The 22,018-nt window shown below is 40.4% G+C and overlaps 1 protein-coding gene across 3 annotated transcripts in view; it reads left to right on the top strand.

Annotated features, from left to right (window-relative positions):
• nlgn2a (neuroligin 2a) overlaps positions 1 to 22,018 on the top strand; it is a 243,817-nt gene that overhangs the window by 116,515 nt on the left and 105,284 nt on the right. For 2 of the 3 annotated variants that reach the window (XM_076881938.1, XM_076881937.1), the window contains one exon: positions 7,831 to 7,884. The exons of the other annotated variant lie outside the window; for it this stretch is intronic. In XM_076881938.1, the coding sequence (XP_076738053.1) occupies positions 7,831 to 7,884 (54 nt within the window). The remainder of the gene's footprint in view (positions 1 to 7,830; positions 7,885 to 22,018) is intronic. 3 annotated transcript variants of the gene reach the window in all.

Raw genomic sequence — 22,018 nt, 5'->3', positions numbered from 1 at the left:
AGATGGGCAGCATAATCCCTAAGTTATCAAGCACTTCTAAAATATGGAGATGTAACCAATTTTTTTAATAATGCATGCAGCTTCATCTCTATTACCATTTATTTCTTTATTTTTATTTCATGTTTTGCTTTTAAAACTTAGGAAAATGCACAAATGTCTCGTAAACAGTTTGGCATGTGAGAGCCGAAACTTCACGAAAAAATAATAACCTTTCATAACCCTGGCGCAACATGCTGCTAAAATTTAGTGTGCTGTGGTTTTCCCTCTGGTGGCCTTGAGCATCATGGGACAGCAGCATGACAGCCTCATCTATCTTTCTCCGTTGGTTTAAAAATCCCCCACAAAGCCTATTATTCACCTAACACTCCGACAGGCAAGGTTACTGTGTGCTAAGTGAGATAGACATAAGAGAAAGAGAGTAGCTCTTATTTTATTCTTCTCAATCAAAAAAAGCCAGATCACTGTAGCATCTGATTGGAAAAGGGCCTTGTCGCACCCGTCCTGTTCTGTGTCGTCCAGTTTTAAATCGATTTTTAATTTTTGTTGCCCTCCTCCAACATTAAAGAGCGGTGTGATTTCACAGTGCCTCTGGTTCGAGCGCTCTACGTCTTTGAATTCTGCGTCGCGCGCCGGTGTTGTCTGATAAACAGTCATGCAAATCACCTCACTTAATTGAGAGAACTGAATTGAGACTTAATGACGCGGGAGTGCCGGAAAACTACTTTTGACAGGGTGACTAATGACGGCTGTGTAAATCCATTCGGAATATTTCTGATGTGTGAATTTTGAACATCACCTGAAAGGACAGAAGCTCCGCCAAGCTCGCGGTGGCTCCGACTTTAACTGCCATTCATCCGAAAATGGACTTCACAGTTGTTTTGTAATGTAGTCACAGCTATTCATGTGCGACCAGCCCACACGCTACTCATACGCATGCAGAGTTTAGCGGCTCAGGGAGCTGTGCTGCGTGATAAATGGCAGCATTATATGTCTGCCTGCCCGGCTGCTTGATTGTCTGTACATCTTGCCATTGTGCAGCTCTATTGCACACGCATGCACTCACACCACAACATGGACTTACAAGGTGTAAAATAGGGGAATGTGGGTGAGCGACTCTCACCCGTCCCCGTTGCTCATCTCTAACCTGTTCGCTCACAAATCCGATTGAGGTATTCATTTCATTTCTGCTGCTATACTTTAGCTCGAGGACAATGGTGGGATCCTATCTTCCCGTCTTTACGACCGTCTCACACAGACACACGCGTAATCTCTTGCACAGTCGCCGCTCACTCAGAGGCTGTCAGGCACACTAACGTTTCCTCGTAGATCACGCCGGACTGCCTAAATGAGCTACTCAACACGTACTTACTCGCGCAGCGGCACATAAACAGTTTTACGCACGTTCACTCATATCCATAAACACAAAGAAATAAGCCTCTCCGGTGTTTGGGAATTCAGTCTGCGTCAAATCGCATAATGACACCAACTGGTGTGGTACACACAGAATGATATGAATGTACAAAACAGGGCAAAATATAGCATTATTAAAAAAATAAATCCAATCTCTGTTACCCATTGCATCAGATGGAGTTTAACCAAAAGAAAAGCTTAATTAATAATTATGTTCCTTTTGAAAAAGCGCAAAAAGAAAAAGAGATGACGCTTGTGAAACTTTTAATTGCATCAAAAGCTATCGACCCTTTAAAAACAGATATTATTTATATTTATTTACTATTTCGCCTTAGTTTCCTGTTTTTAGCTGATCCGAGAGGCCCTGGTGTGGTTTTCTGCTGCTGTAGCCCATTAGCTTTAAGGTTGTTGTTCAGAGATGCTCTTCTGCAAAAGTCATTATTTGAGTTACTGTTGCTTTCCTGTAGTCTTGCATCAACAAGATATTTTTTTTACCACAGAGCTGCTGTTGACTGGATATTTTCTCTTGGTCATATGTGAGGTTTTTTTGCTTGTTTGTTTTTCGGGGTAAAATACCAGCAGATCAGCAGTTTCTGAAATAGACCAGTTTGTTTGGTACGAACAACCAACCACCTTCAAAGTCACTTAAATCACCTTTGTTACACATTCTCCATTCAAACTTCAGCAGATAGTCTTGACCGTGTCTATGTGTGCTATAACTTTCAAATGATTTAAATGTTTTTTGAACACACTGAAAGACAATAAATGACAAACAAAATCCTCTGTTTAACCTGTTGTTTCTCTAAATGTCAGACACAGCTGCACAAATAATATAGTTTAATATGTTCAGCAATGCAAGACACAATAAGGACCGTTTCCACCACCTTTGGCTTTTCCCCCATCTTCTTTGCTGTGCACACCTTGTGCATGAACCTGTGAGCATCTCCTCACATCCTCCATTGCCAGTGTGTCCTAACAGTCCATTTTGCATGCACCTTCCATGTTTTGGAGAGGTCTGGCCATCGGGAGAAGTGGAGCCAAATTGAAACCTTACATAACGGGCTTCAAAGCGAGCTGCGGTCGACCCACGATCCAGACAGAATAACGCAAGCAGAGGAAGAAGGAAAGAGGGGAGGATAAAAGGATGGGTCTGTGTAAAAAGAGAGGGTGTAAACAACTGGAGGTCTGAAATATTCTTAGCCACTGCTTTATGTAGCATGCCTGATTAAAATACATGTTAATATCTGAAAAGTGTACACAAAAGCCTCATTAGGCTTTTTTATTTCTAAGAGTTAGCAGATGTCTTTGTTTCAGTCCTGGGGCTGAACTAGTCTGTGCAGTGTTAATCCCTTCTGTCTGTTTTTGGTGTGCTTTAATGACATGTGCTGGTATTTTTAGCCTCTACAGGTGCAGTCAGTGCATGCGGGGGGTAAATGGGGTTGATGGAGTTAGGGTTTGATTCTCCAGGAAATTGCTCACACGCCCATCACTGCAGTTCTTTTGATTGTGGGGAGGAAAAAAAGGCCTTAAAACGTCAGGAAGACCAGTTATTTCTCCCACCAATAGCTTGATTCTCAGTGCTCAGCTCCTCGCCCACTCATTGCGAAAAGATGTCAATCAAGCTACACTTTTACACTTTTCCTCAGCATGTTGCTGGTAATGGTTGCTTGATTTTACTTACTTCTCATTTTGTCACAGCCCCACCAGCCACCAAACCCCAAAATCCCTGCTTGCTCCTGTTTCTTTGATAAGCAGTCCAGCATTTAAACTTTTTTCACAGCTTTTCGGGATGTCGTTTTGATGTGCGTCAATCACATTGGTTGATTTTTCTGTGCCCACAGCTAATATTGAACTTGATCAATGAAGTGGTCAGTCAGGGGCTTATTTTTACTCTCATGTGTTTCACTAAAGGAAAAAAAAATCCACGTGTCTCAACAAAAGGATGGAGTTTACTCAGGTTTCCACTGGTGTTGTTTCCACTAAAGAGTTTCCATTCTCAAGGATCTAACTGGTGACTCTGAGCTCCCAGGATTTTTTGTTGTATAAGCAAAATCTGTTTTTAGTTTGGAAATGCCACAAAAGATGTTTCACCCTCAGGATTTTAAATATAAGTGGAAATGTTTGAAAAATCAGCTTCCATGTGGTAGATACTAGTTAAATACTTATAACCTTCTGATTTTAGGTCACCAGTCTTCGAGTTTCCATTAAATTAGTCATCATAACTCTTTTTGTTGGTCTTTTCTAATAATTTACTCAAAACAAGAAAGCAGTTTGTATTTTAAAATGTAAGTACTTAAATTGTGTTTAAGAAGGAATTCCATGTTTGTGTCCAAAAAAGTCAGCAACTGTAACACGTTCACTGTTTCACTTGAACGTGTTACGGTCTTAAATACTACCTCCACTGTACTTTGTGTGGTAGAATGGCACTACACTAGTGTGGAGGTTGTAAGGCTTCATATGTCAGATGAGCTCAGCATTAGCTGCTGGAGGACTTTCATGAACTTTCGTAAAAGCATAATGTTGTCCACATGACGAATCCTTCTGTCCTAACCTCGCTCAGATTGTAAATCCATGTCTCTGTGTTACAGTTCTATAAATCATGTGTCAGGATCCACACCCACGGGCCAGATCTGGCCCTTTGTAAGTTTGAACCTGGCCCACATTTCACTTTTAGCACACCAACACACCAACAACCGTCTCCACAGCGATTCATGGCCAGCTAACAGAGAATACAGCAAAAATCTGATGTTGGGTTGGTGCAAACAGTTTCTGTTCTCAAACAACATAACTCGCATTGTTATTGTGCTCTTTGAAATCCACAAACTAGTAAAGATTTGGAGCCATAGACGAGGAACAGAGGCTTCACAAAGTCAAAGACATAAAAGACGCGCAATTACAGCACAATAGTCTGTGCTTTGAGCCCAAGTCTCAAAGTGATGGAGCTGTGAAGGCAAGTGTCATTTTTGTGTGACCAATTTCATGGCAGAAAGCTACAGCGTGTGGACATGTATATTCCATGAACTAAGATCTCTGACTTCTTGTTTTAAATGACATTTCTTACACAACTATTGAGATGCCTTGGTCTTTTTCAGGCCTTTGAAGCAGGCTTGCTAAGATTTGCAGACAGATGTGCACATAAAGATTCATTTGATTGCTTTATAATCGGGTTATATTTGGTTTTATTAATTGCCCCGCACTATCATGGTGAGGCTGTGAACAGGGCTGTTGTAAACTAATAGAGTATTTTGTGAGGCGTTTAACTGGAAAGGCTCTAAGAAACATCCTTTCTAGATTAAAATGAAAGCATGTTAAACTGTATGCACTGAGCTCTTGATATGATTGCTCCAGCGTAGCTGCTGTTGAAACTGAATTTGACACTTGTGATGTATACCATCACCCCTGACCTTGTGCCTATAAATCTGGTGCAATGTAACACATTCTAGATTGAAACACTTTTAACCTTGTAATGGAACGCAAATCATATTTGATACATGAGTTTTTCAGACTTCTACATCTCCCGTGTGATTTTTCTTGTCCTGAAAAACCTGATGTGTACTCTCAGACACACAAAGTGCTACTGTGAGCAAACTACTAAAAAGTGACACAAATTAAAACACACATATATAAAGTGTTATTTAATTTTTTTATTGTCTGAAGTTACAAAAAAACACACTCCATATTAAAAAAAATAGAATTTTCTGGTAATTATTTAACAGTTCAGGCTTTACAGGGTTAAAGAAGCACAAGTCAGCCAAGTTTTAGAGTATAAAAATCAAAAATATTAAATACATATTTATAATAACAGGGAGGATGAGCTCTTTATCTTTTTATAATTCCTTCCTATAATGCTGTAACTTGCTCTCTATCTGGTCTTTAAGTGATGACGAATGAACCCTGCTTCTGGGTCCAAAATACTTCTTGTTTATTGTGTTTTTAACATGTTTTAATGCTTTGTATCTTATTCTACTTATCTGAACAAGCCCCTAAAAAAGTCAGTGATCACTGTCGGACTCTCTTGGTTTTTATTACCACTATTCATTTTAAAGCTTTTAAAACCTTACGATGTAACAACAGCTCAACCCATGCAGCAGCATATTAATGACTAACCTCGAATTGTGGATGGACGATCTCAGTTATTCTCCTGACTGAAGTCTGATCCATTTGCAGCATCCTGCATTTGTCCCTAACCATCGGGAACCCTCATGTTAATTTTTATCAAGTGGAAAAAAGTTAGCGTTCATCCTCCAGCTTCGCTGTGTTTATATTATGCTAACCATAGCTGTGTAGCTAGCCCAACTTCAGTAACCCTACAAACGTCACTGCTGTTTAGTTTTCTTTCTTCATTTATGTCGAAAGTGACATCAGAGCTACATGTATAAAATTTTTCAGAAATCTCTCAGTCAGAACATGGAATATTGTGTTTAGGTGGAAACTAGCAAGCTAACTCCCTGCTAGCTTCTAACTCTGTTAAATGTTAAAGTTAACTGTTACACCTGGTAGAGCAGCAACGCTGATCATTTTATTACAGATGAAAGAATTTAGATACGTTTTAGATACGTTTTTAACTCTCAGTGATGCCACAGTGTTCGTTTGACGTTGGGACCTGAAGCGGCTAATGATGTCAGACTTAAAGACCGGATATCTTTTTTTAACCGGCGCTGATTTCATCATAGTTCAAAAATAATGTTACTCAGCTCTAAAAGTTGTTATAATAGTTTCATAAAGACTTTTATTTTGAAATCTCCTATTTGGAGGTGAAGTGTTCCTTAGACTTTAGTCATTTATATCTGCCCGGTTGTTAGCAGATAATTGACATTCAGCATTCACCTTGTAGTTTGTGCACCGGCAATATTTCCCCCCTGATGAATTTCAGATACTCTCAGTAAGTTGTTGTTATATAAGTTCTTTTTTTCCCCACAAATCCTTCAGAAAAAAAGGTCCTCTGCCAAACCTCAAGTTCAAAAATTGGATTTATCAGATGAAAGCCAAAGTGATGAAAGGTGAGGGAGTATCTTGCTGTAGTACTTACTTTTCTGAGCGCCGAGGTGAAGAGTATTTTTTACAAACGCTCACCTTCTGAGAGACGAGGCGAACCATATGCACACGTAGCATTTGCTGGAACTAGAAAAAGCATTTGTCTTCCTTTTTTTTTTCCTGTGAGATCTGAGCTGGACGTGACCGAAGCATTCAGAAACCTGACAGGTGGGTGGAGGATAAAGCCAACGTGATCTACAGAGTAGTTTTTTGTAAAGTTCTCACTTTGTGTTGATGAAGAAAAAGACTTGATGTGACAGTGAGGCTCCATCAACGAATGAGAAGGGTTTGTTTTTTCTCTCTTTGATTTCTTCCTGTGCAGATCTCTCTCTTTGTCCATCTTCTTGCATTTTTGCATTTCTCTTTGCCGCTCATTTAATTTACAAAAAAAAAAAAAAAAAAACAGCCCGTGGGTAGATGGGGATCAAATTACATTCACCTTTTACCTGCTTTCCTCTGCGCAATTAGTACCACGCTTACTTGTCATTTCAAATTGACACACTGCTGTTGTGTTATGTAATTATTTACCCGCCTGGGGAATAACGCTGTGGTTTACCCACTAAATAATGCTCACACACACACACACATGCACTCACAAAAACCCTCCAAAATGCTGAAGCACCTGTTCCCTGTTTTATCTGAAACATGTTTAACATGCCTTTTAACATTCCAGGGTCATTGTCTCCTGCTGTCTAATTAAAGGTGTCTTTGTGTGTCTTTCTAAAAAGCTCTAATTGACTAATGTTGTGCAGCAGCCCGTGGAGATTTTCGGGGTGCTCTCGCTGCTTAAATGCTCAGCGTTAACATTTTGAGGTTTGAGCATCAGGACCCAAACCTGCCGTCCGTCCTGTAGGTGTTTTCTTCTTTTTTTCTGCGTGGAGGAAAGGGCTGGGTCCTGTTCTTCAAACCACCGAGGTCTTATTAATCCACATTCCCTTTTTCCCCCCTCTTCCTCCAACCCCAACCCCGACCTTCCACCTCCTTTCCCTTCCACCCACCCAGCTTCCAACAAAAACAATACAAGTTAGACTCAGGAACAAAAAAAAGGGTTTAAAGGAGAGAGAGAAACCAGGGGCCCAGAAACAGTGGCAGCATTTTCTTCTGCAGGGGGAGAAAAGGAAATCCGAACCAGTTTTCTTTGATCTTGTGTCTTTTCTTGTGATAAATCTGTGTCTGTGATGCCTTTTGTTTTTGTTTTTGGTACTCTTTTTAAAGGAAAAACACACACGCACACACACACAATAAGCAAACATGAACTCTTGCTGATTTGTCCTTTTTGCTCTTGCTTCTTTTCTTTTTTTGATATTCTTTTTTTCGGTTTTTGCCAGTAATCTTTTTTGAAATTTTCTCTTTTCTCTTTTTCCCCCCTTTTTTTCTTAACCCTAGGTCCGCTCACAAAAAAACACGATGAATCTTCAATGAACAAGCCTCGAGACGAAGGTATTTTTGTTGCATGTTTTTCCTTTTTTCTTGTTTTGAAGTCTTTTTGGGGGATGTGTACACACACACACACACACACACACACACACACGCACACACACAGGTGAAACATCTTCTAGGTGGGACTTTGGAACATCAGATGCATACCGATGTGTTGGTGTAAGTGTATGTGCTGACCGCTGCAATTAAAAAGCTGTCTTTCATATGCAAATCATTAGCCTCAGCTAACCTTGGATGATCATAACGGCTGGCTAATGGAACCCAGATACCCATTATTAAGCCATCTCCACTGTTTTCCAGAGGTCCTTTTCTTGCTCTCTAATAATAGCCGGCCTCGACTACCACCATCAACACCGTGCCCTTGAAAATACATTGGCCAGCTGAACGGCATTGTCCCCGAAACCAAATTGTTGTCAGGATTTTGAGCAACAAAGCACCTATTGAGACCTGCTTACACAATGAGGTGCATTATTATTGCGCCTCAACCTCCAGCTCAAGGATCAAATTGCTGTTGAATAAGGAGCTACGCAAATATTAAGCTAGCTCTATTCCAAGTCAGTGATGATAACATCAAATCAAGTTAGGGGAAAAAAGGAAAAGGAGGGTGGGGACATGCAAGGACACTCATGCCCCGCTTTAGAAGATTTAGGTCTAATAAGCTGTTGGAATAAGGGCACAGAACTCTCAGCCTGCTTTTAATTGATCTCCTACCTGCAGCACTGATACCACGGAGGTGATTTTATCTGCACTTTCATCTGCCGCCCCTCCCCCTCCCACACACACACACACACACACACACACACACACACACACACACACACACACACACACACACACACACACACACACAATCATTCCTGATTCTTTTGGACTTGTTTCTTGGAGAAAGATGACTGATGATATTTTGATACATATTTCTCTTTATGCTATTTTGAGGGTTGTGCGGTGGATTTTTTTCTTGCTCTTTGATTTGGGGTCTTTTTTTCTTTTTTTTTGAAGTTGGGAGTCGGAGGAAGTTTGACACAGGAGGATTTTCTTGGTGATCAAACACAGACACAACTTTTTTTTGAGCTGCCACAGTCAGGAACACAGTCGCGGCCAGTCGAGACGCCCCTCCTCCCCCTTTCCCCTCATCCTCTAAATACGTCTCTCATCCCTCTGTTGCAATGTGCAATTAACCTCATTTGATTTGGGAACTGCTAATCCCTATGCAGTAATTTAGCATTGCTAAACTCCTAAACCGGAGTTTAGCACCGAAAAAACCCCCCACTTACCTGTCCCCACACTAAAATACACATCCAGAAAACTTGTCTAAATAAAACAACAAACAAAAAGAAAAAAACATGCTCTTTATATTCATCTTTGCTCGGCAATATCCATGCACATAGCTGTGAAGAATACTGGCAGCCTTTTAGTTACACTGGTAACCTGGGCCACAGCCAGGCATTTAGAAGTGTTTAATTTAAATCCAAATCCCCCTAATAAAGATCAGCTTATAAAGCATTTTCTTTGTGCACATATTTCATTCAACTATAGTCTTCTTCATAACATATCTAAGGTGAATATGGTTTCAAAATGTTTCAAAAATCTTCTACAGCACCCCTGATTATTACTCTATTTGAAAAAATACCAAATCATTACAATAAATTGTAATCTAGCATAGGCTTATTTCAGGCAGGTCAGAAAGTCAACCTCAGCTACCATCTCATTGCTAGCCCACATCAGCTGCTGATTCTGCTGATACGCTTCTATACATCCAGTCTGCTGTCTCACACAACCTTAGTAATTGGGCAAGCTCTACAAGCTGGTTTAGCCTGCTTAAAAGTACATCTGCACACCGCTTTGCAACCCAGGCACCTTAACCGGATGGCAGCTGCCTCTATATGGTTACACCTGTGAAGGGTTACACAGAAAGTTTGCTAAGTAGCAAATGACCCTAACCAAAGGTGACCTGTAGTCTTAACACAAAGGTCAAACAGTGTTCCTATAACAAGTTGCTAACAAAATGTTCAACAATCTGTAAGTGATAGTCCTTTGAGCACTGATCAAATGATTCCAATGGAGGAGCTTCCGAAGAACCGGTATTCAAAATCACCTACAAGTCAGGAGCAAGTCACGCTGCAGTGGGCTCTGCAAGAGTGGAAAACTGAGGAACAGTCCCACTACTCACCAACTCAACCCTGGTCTTTAGGCAGTTAATTGGGAGGGGTAACCTAGTATCAGAGGTGTCAGGCAACTGGTTACACAAGTGAGCCAACTATAACCACTGCAGTTGTTCCTGAGCATGTAGCTCTATTCAAATTCACCACCATGCTACAGCTGACCAAATAGATTCCCCACACAGTACCTACCATCCAAAACCTCTTGGAAGCATTAGACTCCAAAAATTCAATCATCCTACCTTTGTGTAGCCAACCAAATCTATTCAGCAGTAATGCAGTACGGTAGAATAAGGTTCAGGGAAGGCAGATGTGACAGCAAATAGAAGACAGAAAATAGGAGCACAGAGAGACCCCGAACAATATGTAGAACAAAACACGAACTATGGGATATAGCAGATAAAATTTAATACAAAGCACATGGTATAAAACAGCTAACAGTTCAGATCAGGACTCTACAGTCCAGTAACATTCAATGATGAGGATGTACACATCCTGGACAAGCAGGACTGCTAGTTTGAGCTGGGCGTCAAGGTGGCAAATGACTATCTTTAAACTGAGGGAGGGGGGATTAAGAATTAAGAGTACATCTTTCACCATCTTACAATGCTGAGATTGCAGCCATTCCTTGACTCTCTGTGATTGGTAATCATGCCACTGGTTATGACAAGTTGCATATCGACAATGGTGAAACTGAGCCATTGCTAGAAGCGCAAAGGCATCAGGATAAGACTGAGAAAATAGAATAGCAAACAGTAGACAGAGCTCAAAGAGACGGCTTGCCGAGCACACTGGCTCCATCTTGGATCTTATTAGTAGCATGTAATCACATTTGGGAGTAAAAATAGAGTAAAGAAGCAGTGTTCCTGGTCCCCCAGGACCCTGAGCCTTTTAAACAGTAAACAGTAATCCAGATCAAGTCCTAATCTTAATCCATTTTCTTAAAAAATGAATGTTTTAAGACTAATCTTAAAACTAGAGATGGTATCTGTCTGCCCAATCCAAACTGGGAGCTGGTCCCACAGAAGAGGGGCCTGAAAGCTGAAGGCTCTGCCTCCCATTCTACTTTTAGAAAGTCTAGGAACAACTAGTAAGCCTTAAATGGCATAACAGGGTCTGATCATTCAATACTTTTTATATAGAAAGGATTTTAAATTCAGTTCTGGATTTAACGGAGACCCTGAAATGAAACAAGAATGATCTTTCTTACTAGTCCCATTTAGGCCTCTCGCTGTGGTGCTCTTTGGACTGACTGAAGGCTTTTCAGGGACAACCACATTATAATAAGGAACTATAGCAGTCCAGCATAGAAGTAACAAATACATAGGGTACTTCTTCAAGCATCACTGATATGATGTCACTAATTTTGGCAGTGTTAAGTAGATAAAAGAAGTGCCAACATGACTTCACGGTTCCTCACTTTAGTACAAGGCCACAATAATGCCATCCAGATTAAGTGTCTGATTAGATGATAATTGTTAATCAATTTCTGGCTGGTTAATTGTGAAGGATTGGTGAGCACGATTTAGTGGTGGTCAGCTGCAACCTGCTTCCTCGGCCCTCTCTTTTCAAACATGTATGAGAACCTCAGATGGCCTTGGTTTAACTTAAGAATATGAGAGGTCATCTCTGTTTGGTTTGTAGAAACATGCTGTTCCAATACATCAGGCTCCATACTTGAGCACCTGCTCCCTGTGTAGATAAAAGACAGCTAGTTGAAGTGTGTCTCTCCACCTAAGCCACCGTGGCCCTTTAAGTGAAGAAACCTGGCGAATCCTTGGGCAGCTTTTGTCTGATAACAGCCCGCACAGTCAGTTCATCTGTTTTAGCCACCATTTTGTCCTCATTCTTTCAACAGCCTTTTCAAATGTGCATGCTTTGAAGCAGGATGTTCCTGGCCGTGTATTCACAAGCAAGCCTTTTCAAGTAAAACAGTGCTTACTATAAGTACACTCAAGATGCATCCTTGACCAGTGCAGACAGCTTCAAAGAAAGCCGACCCCTGCTTTTTGCATCAGGTGTGAGAAAGCAAAAGCTATCGGGCCTCCGTGCTGTTCGCGATCAATGTTCCGAAAGATTGATAGAGCTTAGAGCTGCTTGTGTGTTTGGAGAGAGAGAGAGAGAGGGGAGGGAATTACAAACCACAGTGAGATTGTGCTAAATCAAGAAAGAGACAGCAGTTGTGTGTTACTGTGCTGTCCTGTGTGTCAGCCCTGATCAGAGACAAACCAGAGCCACCTGAGCCCCAAACCTGGAACATATTTCTGCCAGGAACAATGTCACCTCTGTGACACACTCACACAATTACACACTCACACACACAGTCTCACTTGCACAGAGGCACACAAAAAAGACCAAACCCCCATAAAATAAGACCTACTACTTAAAGGAAATATCCCATCAAAACTAACCTCACAGAAAACGCTTCGGATCACCATTTATATAGCTATGAATAAAAAGAGGCTTTGATTCATGCAAGCAGTTACAGCTACATTTCTTGAAAACATAAGAATATCTTAACATGATAACATGATAGCTATTATCTTTCATTTCAGCACGGTGTTCACTGTTAAGTCCATAATCAGTTAAAAAAGGTAAAAGCACTGATGAAAACCCCGAGCAGTGATTTTACGATGATTTCCCTCGTTAAACATTAGTGTATGATCCACCAGACTCACTGGATGACATAATCATTTTGCTACAGCTTTGGAAAAGAAAAGTGATCTTTGGTGGTGACACTGAAAGCTAGAAAACAAATCAAGAAAACCAAGATGGTTTCTGTGTAGCTGTTTGTGTTATGGTGATGTTTGAAGGACCAACATTCTGCTGGTTATTTTCACTTTTCTGGCGGGATGCTGCTACAAAGTACCTAGACCGAAGCAGGTAGTGCTTTCTGCCTTAGAAATCAGCCGTGAAGACACATTAATGTTTATTCCTGCTGGAATAACTTCTTTTTAATCTCCCTAACATAAATCAGTGGCTCCTTCTTTTAGATTTTTTTTGTCTAGCTAAAAAAAGGAGAGCATATTAAAAAAGTAATGAGGACATTTTATGAAGGATACAGTTAAACTCAAGAAAATGCTTTTCACTCAGTAGTAACACCAACGAAAAACTAAAGTATTGCTGTTTTGAATTTGTTTTATTACTTTAATATCCTAAACTCCCTGCCTGATTAGCTTCCTTTGAAGAGCAAAATGTCTTTTTTTTTTCAGACATTATCTATGTAAATTATATAGTGGACTTAATGAAAGCCTTTTCCAATAATGCAGTCAATTTTCTTCATGATTATTAAGCACACGAATATGAACCATCCGTCTGCTTAAATTACAGTGTAATAGTGTCATTAATCAAACAAAGTGATCAAAGGTTGATATTTGACGCAATTATTCTGTTAGCCTTTGCCGCATTTGTAATAATTATTTCATGCTGCGGCTTATGAGTTGGGATGTAACAGGTAATAATTTTGTGACTTGCCCACATTACGCAGTTAATATAGTCCCATTTATATTCTAAAGATTCTTGAGATATTTTAACAGCCGCGGTCTTCTTAAGTGGCTCATCTGCATCTTTGCACAGAACATGAAACAGACATAGATATTAAGAGCAGTCACTGGCCTTCAAATGCATTTTTATCATAACATCTGTTAGAGGATATAGCCAAACATGCAGGTCGGTGGATGATGCAGTGAACATGGGGCTGCATTACATCCTGCAACACCTCGACCGCCCGGGAACTTATGCCAGGGTCCTGTTTGTGGACTTTAGTTCGGCTTTTAACACCATCGTGCCTGAACTTCTCTCCTCCAAACTCTCCCAGCTCAGCGTGTCACCAGCTACCTGTCAGTGGATCACCAGCTTCCTGACAGACAGGAAGCAGCAAGTGAGGCCGGGGGAGATCACCTCTGAAACTCAGTCCCTCAGTATTGGTGCCCCTCAAGGATGTGTCCTCTCACCACTACTGTTCTCCCTCTACACTAACGACTGCACCTCCAAGAACTCGGCTGTTAAACTCCTAAAGTTTGCAGATGACACTACCGTCATTGGCCTCATTCAGGATGGTGATGAGTCTGCATACCGGCAGGAAGTGGAGCGGCTGGTACTCTGGTGCAGTCAGAACGATCTGGAGCTGAACACGCTTAAAACTGTAGAGATGACAGTGGACTTCAGGAGACATCCCTCAACACTGCTCCCTCTCACCATATGAGACAGCCCGGTGTTGACTGTGAAGATCTTCAAGTTCCTTGGTACCACCATCTCCCAGGACCTGAAGTGGGAGACCAACATCAACTCCATCCTCAAAAAGACCCAGTAGAGGATGTACTTCCTGAGACCACTGGGGAAGTACAGTCGACACAGGAGCTGCTGATCCAGTTCTACACTGCGGTCATTGAGTCTGTCCTGTGCTCCTCCATCACAGTCTGGTATGGTGCAGCCACTAAACAGGACAGGAGCAGACTGCAGCGGACTGTATGGGCAGCAGAAAGGATCATCGGTGCCCCCCTGCCCTCCATCCACGACCTGCACCTCTCAAGAACCAGGAAACGGGCAGGGGAAATCATCACAGACCCCTCACACCCTGGACACAGACTTTTTGACCTGCTGCCCTCTGGAAGATGGTACAGAAGCCTGCAGACCAGGACCACCTGATATAGGAACAGTTTCTTTCCCCTCGCCATCTCCCTCCTAAACAGTTGAACTGTCACACTGCTCCCACTAGCATACTGCAACTGCACCTTATGTACATTCTGTGGTATTCATTTCACTGTGTCTGTGCATTTACATGGCCAATAAACGCGATTCTGATGCTGATGTCAAGCACACACGGCTGCCTGTGCCGTGAAAAAGTATATGCCTCATTCATGTTTCAGATCATCAGACAAATTCTAAAAGTCAAAAAAGACTTAATATAAAATGAAAGCTTGAAATGATGAGTATATTTATTAAGGTAACTAAGCTACCCATTCCTAACTGGCACTATGTGTAAAAGTAATCATAAAAGGACGAAACCACTGCTGACCAAAAAGATGAAAAAGGTCGTCTTGCAGTTGCAAAAAAACCCTCAATCATCCCCAAGACTGGGGGAAAAAAGTCTGAAGAGACAGACTGTTCTCATTCCTGACACGTAACATACCGACGATTTGTCACGTTCCGAGTTGTCCCATAGGAGCGCAAAAGGTACCCTTCCACATCCCTATGATACGCACTGGATTATGGATGGAATAGAATGACGCTCCCGGCAGTAACACACGCTCCAGCCATGTATTCCAGCCCTAACCTTAACTACAACCTTAATCGTGTTAGATAGTGTGTTTTCCTAAGCGATTCATGATGAGAAAGTAAAATGAAATGTACATGTGTAGATTCATTCCAAATGGTTCTCATGTTTCCTGATGTTTCCGAACGCATAACATAGAGACGCGTTGTCACATGGCGTGATATGTTACGCTTTGGGATGAGAACCTGTTGAAAGGGATCAGACCTGAACATTGTGGAAGGTTTGAGTCCCGTCACATCTGATTCATCTAAAGAACATTATGCCAACAGTCAGACATGGTAGCGTGATCGTCTGGGGCTGCTTTGCTGTTTCAGGACTTAAACAACTTCTAGTAAGTGTTAAAACCACGAGTACTGCTCTCTACTGCTCTCTGAAGCTCAAACGCTCTTGGGTTATGAAGCAGGACGATTATATGAAACACACCAGCAAGGTTTAGAAGTTGCCCATTCAAGTCCATACTTAAATCAGAGTAAGATGCTTTGGCGTGACTTTGAACAGGCCGTCCACGTGTGGTTGAATAAATAGTTCTGCAAATTCCTACACGTCGACATGAAAGCCTCATTTCGAGTTATCACAAACGCTTGATTACAGTTTTTCTGCCAAGGGTGGCACAATTAGTTATTAGGTTTAGGGGGCAATTACACAGAAATTACACAATTTTTCACACAAGGCCAAGTAGACTTGGATAGCTTGTTTTCCCCTTAATAAATGTAATCATCATGTAAAATTTGCATTTTGTATTTAATCAGGCTATCTTTCTTTAATAATTGAAAATTTGCTTGATGATCTGAAACGTTTAAGTGAGACAAATATGCAAAAAACTAAAGACGTCAGAGGGTAAATATTTTTTCATGGCAATGTAATTTAAGTTTATGTGAGTACATGCACATGTGACACTTTTAAGTCTGATTTGGAATAATATATGTATAAGTTGGCTGAGTTCAGCTAAACAAAATGAGCCATGATATGAGAATAATTAAAGTGGACAAAATGAAGGAGGTCTGATTAAAAATAAAAGCATCTGGAGTAAACTTGCATTAGGTGTTATTTTTCACTGCTTAAGAGGCAACGAAAGAATGTGTGGTAAGTACAATGCTGACATATAATAACCTTGTTAAGAATATTAAGCAACAAATATATTAATTAATCTTATCCACAAAACACTAAACAAAACAAACATTTACTCTGTGTTGGCTCTACTTGTGTCTGTAATGAAACGCCTCTTTAGATTATAAACAATCCACTAACTAAGCAGGAAACACTCACAGCAGGAATAGTACACAAATCAACAATACAGAGAAAAAAGTGAAGTTCTTATTAAATAACTGTCTCTACATTGTCTGCGGTCTACAATAAAAATGTTGAAATAAAGTTGCTTCTGATATAATACAGTCATAAAAACACTTTTATTGCACAAATGATTCTGAATTTCAACACATTTTCTGTTCTGTGTTTGTATCGTTCCAAATATCAGTGTACAAATAAAAAAAAATCACAACATATATATGAAAAAAACTGGACTGGACTAAGTACCAATGACCAGTTACTACAATAATTACTGTATAGTAGACCCAACTGAGTAAATTCAGTTACTGAAAAGTGGAGTAACTGATCCCTTAAAAGATTTATTTGATAATTCTAGAAGTTAAATGTCCTCTTCAGTTACACAATTGCGTAATACTTTTGATTACAGTTAAATTAGGTCATTATATAATATTTTTACAGTTTCCATTCACCTCTCCCGTGGGATGTGCTTAACAGAATTAAAAAATAATAATTTTTTCAAAAACAAAAATATGCATTTATTGACTTTAATTATTAGACTGCACACAAGCAATGCAGTACCGAATGATGTAACTATTTATTTTAAGCTTTATTTAAACGAAGATCACAAATTTCTTTTGCTGTGTTCTACTACCACGTTTTTCATTAACCTTTAAAATTACGTTATTAGTTTGTTGCACAGTTTTGAAGAATTATTTGAATTTTTACTTGTTACATTGGTCTTGCTCACCCTTGTTTGGCGTCAGTGGGACAGACTAACCTTTAGATTTCTAGGCCTTTATTTTAAGCTTCATCTTAGCATCTCTAGCAGTGTAAGTACTAACAGAGTGATTGTTAATAACCCACTGAACCCACGATGTTACAGTTTGACGATTACATAAAAGTTATTTATCTCATGTGTAAACTTTGCTACTTCACCTGGAGCTTTCATAGTTCACAACTCTACACCATTAAAAGAAATAAAAACCCAACAAAAAAACAAACAGGTCTCTTTTGGCTGTCAGATTCTTCGTGTCTTTCTTGGTCCATAAATGCTCCATAATAATTAACTAAACACACCAATGCCACTGATATAATTAGTTCAGACTCAAATTAAGTCCTTACTTAATCAGCAAAACAATTATGTTAATCAAACATAATCTCATTCATTCAAAAGTAAAAATGTTACACAGGAACCCTTAGAAGGAATACGTAATACTATCATTTTATATATTTATTTGTTGAAAAATCTCAAGTTTATTCTGGTTAATCTGTTTAAATATATGGAATATTTGAGTTTACAATGTGCTGAGCACCAAATGCTTGTGAAAGTTTATCTGTAAAATTTATTGTCCCGGCTGAACGCCGTCTGCTCAAAGCAAAACAATGACATTGCATTAGGCTTTTGATAAACAGCCATAGCGGTGGCTCCGCAGAAAGTTGTTCTCCACCGGCTGCATGAGTGAGCACGGCTCCCTGAATCAGCTCTTAATTAATGTCTCTTAATTGAACATGTTGCTTACAGTAATGGCTGAAAATGGCTTTGATGTCACAGAGGAAAATGTATTTTTTTGCCTGGCAGAGACTATTTTTTAGTTTTCGAGATCTTGGGGTTAATTTTACCAGATTGTGGATGAATTATTATAAGCGTAGAGGAGAGGCTGATACAGATGAGAATAAGAGAAAAAAATGACACCAGAGGGGCATTAGTTAGTGACGGAGGCATTGGAGGAACCTGCTCTCGATTCTTTATGTTGGCGCAGCTTTATCACGCAGAGATGTCCAAAAAACGTTCACGATGGTCTCTCCTGGATGGCAAGATGGTAGATGGGGTGAAGGAGTAATAAGATTTCGTCGTTGTCTGCGTGAGATAGAGACAAGCTTTTGTCTTCACACTGTTTTTTGTCTGCATCGATGTGTTTTTCTCCATTTGCTCCTCTTTTTTGCCTCCTCGCTCTGTCTCTCTGTATTATGTGGCGTTTCCACTCTGGTTATAACTCCTCTAACAGACGCTGGCCTGTAGGCAATGCAACATCTCTCTCTGTCAGCTTCTCTTCCCATGCATTCACACGTATGCATTTGCTCTAAAACACCCCCACCCTACTCGCTCGCAATCCTTCGTTTTGGAAAACAGCGCCATGCAAGGACACCGACTTGGCACGTTTCATCTTTTTTCGTATAATTAGGAGCATCCAGGGAGATATTTTTGTGCTAAATCCATCCTTTTCCTGGTGGATTTTCAGTATGGCCAAAGTGTAATATCCAGTGTGCCGTACAATAACACATTCATCCAGACAAATCTCCAAATTGTTGAAATACAAAGAGACAAGGGGACTGTAAGCAATCAGCGATGGAAAATATGCAGGGCAGCATCCATTATATGATTTATTTCACCATTTTTACATCCTTATGTGTTGAGCACAAATTACTTCTTAAGAGGATTTTGAAAGGAATTATGTGGCACATGGACAAGACCGAGTAGTCCTGTGTATTGAAAAATGATGAGAGGAGAGTGAAAAGAAAAACAGGAAGGTGCAGAAGGATGGAGCTGAACTCAGCAGTGAAAATACACGAAATAAAATGACAAAACAGGAAGGCCTGATGTAGAAAACTGGACGTATTAGCATGTCAGGGTATAAACTAGCACAGTACGGCTGGGTGCAGTAGAAAGGAGCCCAGCACAGAACCAAATAGAATTTTCTGCAGGAAAGGATCAACAGTACTGTCAAAGCAACTTTATTTCAACATTACTATAGAGACTCAATCTCTTGTCTCTTTCCATCACTCTGTCTCTCAGTGGGCCTGTCGGTTATTTGCTCCCTGTTACCTCAATGCTCGGCCCACGTCGTGTCAAGGTTGTGTCAATATCGTGTCGAATACACCTACTCCATTGCACGCTGACAGATAGTATTTTATTGAGCTTGAAATCCTTTGACAAGACAAAGAAAATGAAGAGGAGGCAAAGGAGGGAAGCTGAGAAAGAGAAGGAGTTGAAAAGGACTGGAAGGTACAGGGAGATGGAGCAGGACAGGCGAGAAGGAAAGAAAAGGAGGGATGAGAAAGAGCTAGCTGGCACTGTGTGGCCTGTCAGCTAGCTTAATGCTTGGGAAAAAGCTCCACACAGTCTTTTTTTTTCTTTTTTTCACTTGGCCGGGTTTATTGCCATGTGTGATGGCTATAAGGGACTCAGGGAAGCAACTGGCTCAGCTTCTCTTCCACTCCTGAATCTCAGTGAATACCCCCGATGCTGGCCTTGTGCTAGCCAAGAGCTATTGTGGGTCTATTTAATCCAAATCAATAAACTTTAAAGTGCTCACTGAAACAAATGAAGTTTGGAAATTGTATTGGAGACAGGACCTCCCAGCAGGAATTGTTGACATCACCAGTATAAGTAAAGCATTGTAGAATCTTTTACTATGTTGTTTTTCTCTATTAGAGAGGAGAAACAGCACATTAAATAATGCTGATTATGATATAGAGGCAAGGGAGCTTGTAATTAATGTATACACTGTTGTCAATCAGCTCCTGGTAGTCCTGACTGTAATTCAGTGTTTAGCAAGAAATACAGGAGTTAGAATATGATACTGGATTTCGCTGCCATGTCATATTCAGTTTTAGAAACATGGTTTGAAACTTCAAGTGTTACGTTTATATTAAGAAAACCTGTTAAATCTAAAAGGTATTTGGCACTTCATCAAACAACTTCTCCCTGGATGTTGCTTTAATCACTCACCTTGAAGTAGAGCTGGGCAATATAAGATTTTTTCATATCACGATATGTTTTTTTCATTTCAGGCGATAACGATATCTATCACGATATAAGCCAAATAACTATATTTGTAAGATTTGAATGTGCCGTTGCTCACAAGTAAAATGTGAAATAATCAGCAGCTTGTTTTGATTTAAATATTTATTTCCCATAATAAGTTCAACAGGGTAGATGTACTTAAGGAACATGAGACTTTTTCAGATAAATAAAGGCAAATATTGCAAACTACACAAAAGCAGCCGCTAAAGCGTTTAAGTTTCAAAATAGAACAAACGAAACAGACTAAATTGTCAATTCCACTTAGAAACAAAATATTAATTCTAAAAATAAATCTTAGTTTGTTTTACAGAAGAACAGACAAAATTGACTAACTTTTGTCAATATCAAATAAACTGAGAACTAAAAGGAAATTCTCAATCTCTCCTTGTTGTATAGCTTAGCTTTTCAAACAGTTTTAACAGTTACTTTAGTCTGACAAAAGCCGAATGACGAATTAGCGCTTCCAGTCAGAGATTGAGCATGCACCGGTTTATTGTATTTCCAGACTTGCTTTCGGCACAATTTACAGTGAACGCTACTCTGTTTTTTGTCAGACTTGAAATAGCCGAAATACCTTCACACTACGGAACTTCTATGGCTCTTCCGTTCGACAATCTCTCCGGCATTGGAACCATCACCTTCGGTCACGCTCTCGGTTGATTTTTCTCTAGTCGGCACACTCATTTCCTCCATTACCCGGGCGGCACGGCGGCTGGCTGCTTCCCAAACAAATACACATGTGCGGCTTGGCACTTGTGCTGCACGTAACAAGTCACGTGACGTGACGCTGCGGCTGTGATTGGTTCGGCTCTGCGCTACTTAATTTGGATTGGCTGTTCTTTTTTTTTTTAAGAGGACAAGAGCGGCGAGGCCTATCGCAATAGTTTAATTTTTCTATCGAGAAAAAGTTATTTCGCAATACATATCGTTATCGTTCTATCGCCCAGCTCTACCTTGAAGCAGAAAAACTTTGAAATCATCTGAAATCACTGAATGACATATTTTTGTGGTCATTAGTCCCAACGTTGCTGCAGTGTGGATACCTCTTTATTCCGAAAGCTGGCGCTAAGCAGATAGTTGCTGTTTCCCTTGAAGCGAGCTGGTTAGCTCCCTTTTGTAGACGTCCTTGTCCCTCCAACGTCCCTCCAACTCCATCGTCTTGGGCCACAGAACTACACTTTACTAGGGCGACCGTGGCTCAGGGGGTTGGGAATCGCATCTGTAACCGGAAGGTCGCCGGTTCGATCCCTGGGCTCTCTGTCCTGGTCATTGTGTCCTTGGGCAAGACACTTTACCCTACTTGCCTACTGGTGTTGGCCAGATGGCGCGATATGTCAGCCTCGCTTCTGTCAGTCTGCCCCAGGGCAGCTGTGGCTACAACTGTAGCTGCCTCCACCAGTGTGTGAATGCGAGAGTGAATGAATAGTGGTATTGTAAAGCGCTTTGGGTGCCTTGAAAAGCGCTATATAAATCCAATCCATTATTATTATTATTTACTGTTTTTTGGAGAAAAGATGGTGGCTTTGTTTTGGTAGTAAAAGCAAAACTAACGGACATTTTTAGGACGTATTTATATCTTCTCAGTTCTTAATGTGAAATATCTGGCTCCGAATCCCACCAACCTACAAT

Source organism: Maylandia zebra, linkage group LG3 (assembly GCF_041146795.1).
Source record: "Maylandia zebra isolate NMK-2024a linkage group LG3, Mzebra_GT3a, whole genome shotgun sequence".
Lineage (NCBI taxonomy): Eukaryota > Metazoa > Chordata > Actinopteri > Cichliformes > Cichlidae > Maylandia > Maylandia zebra.
Note: the sequence above shows the minus strand (reverse complement) of the source record. Positions and strands in the feature narration are given on the sequence as shown.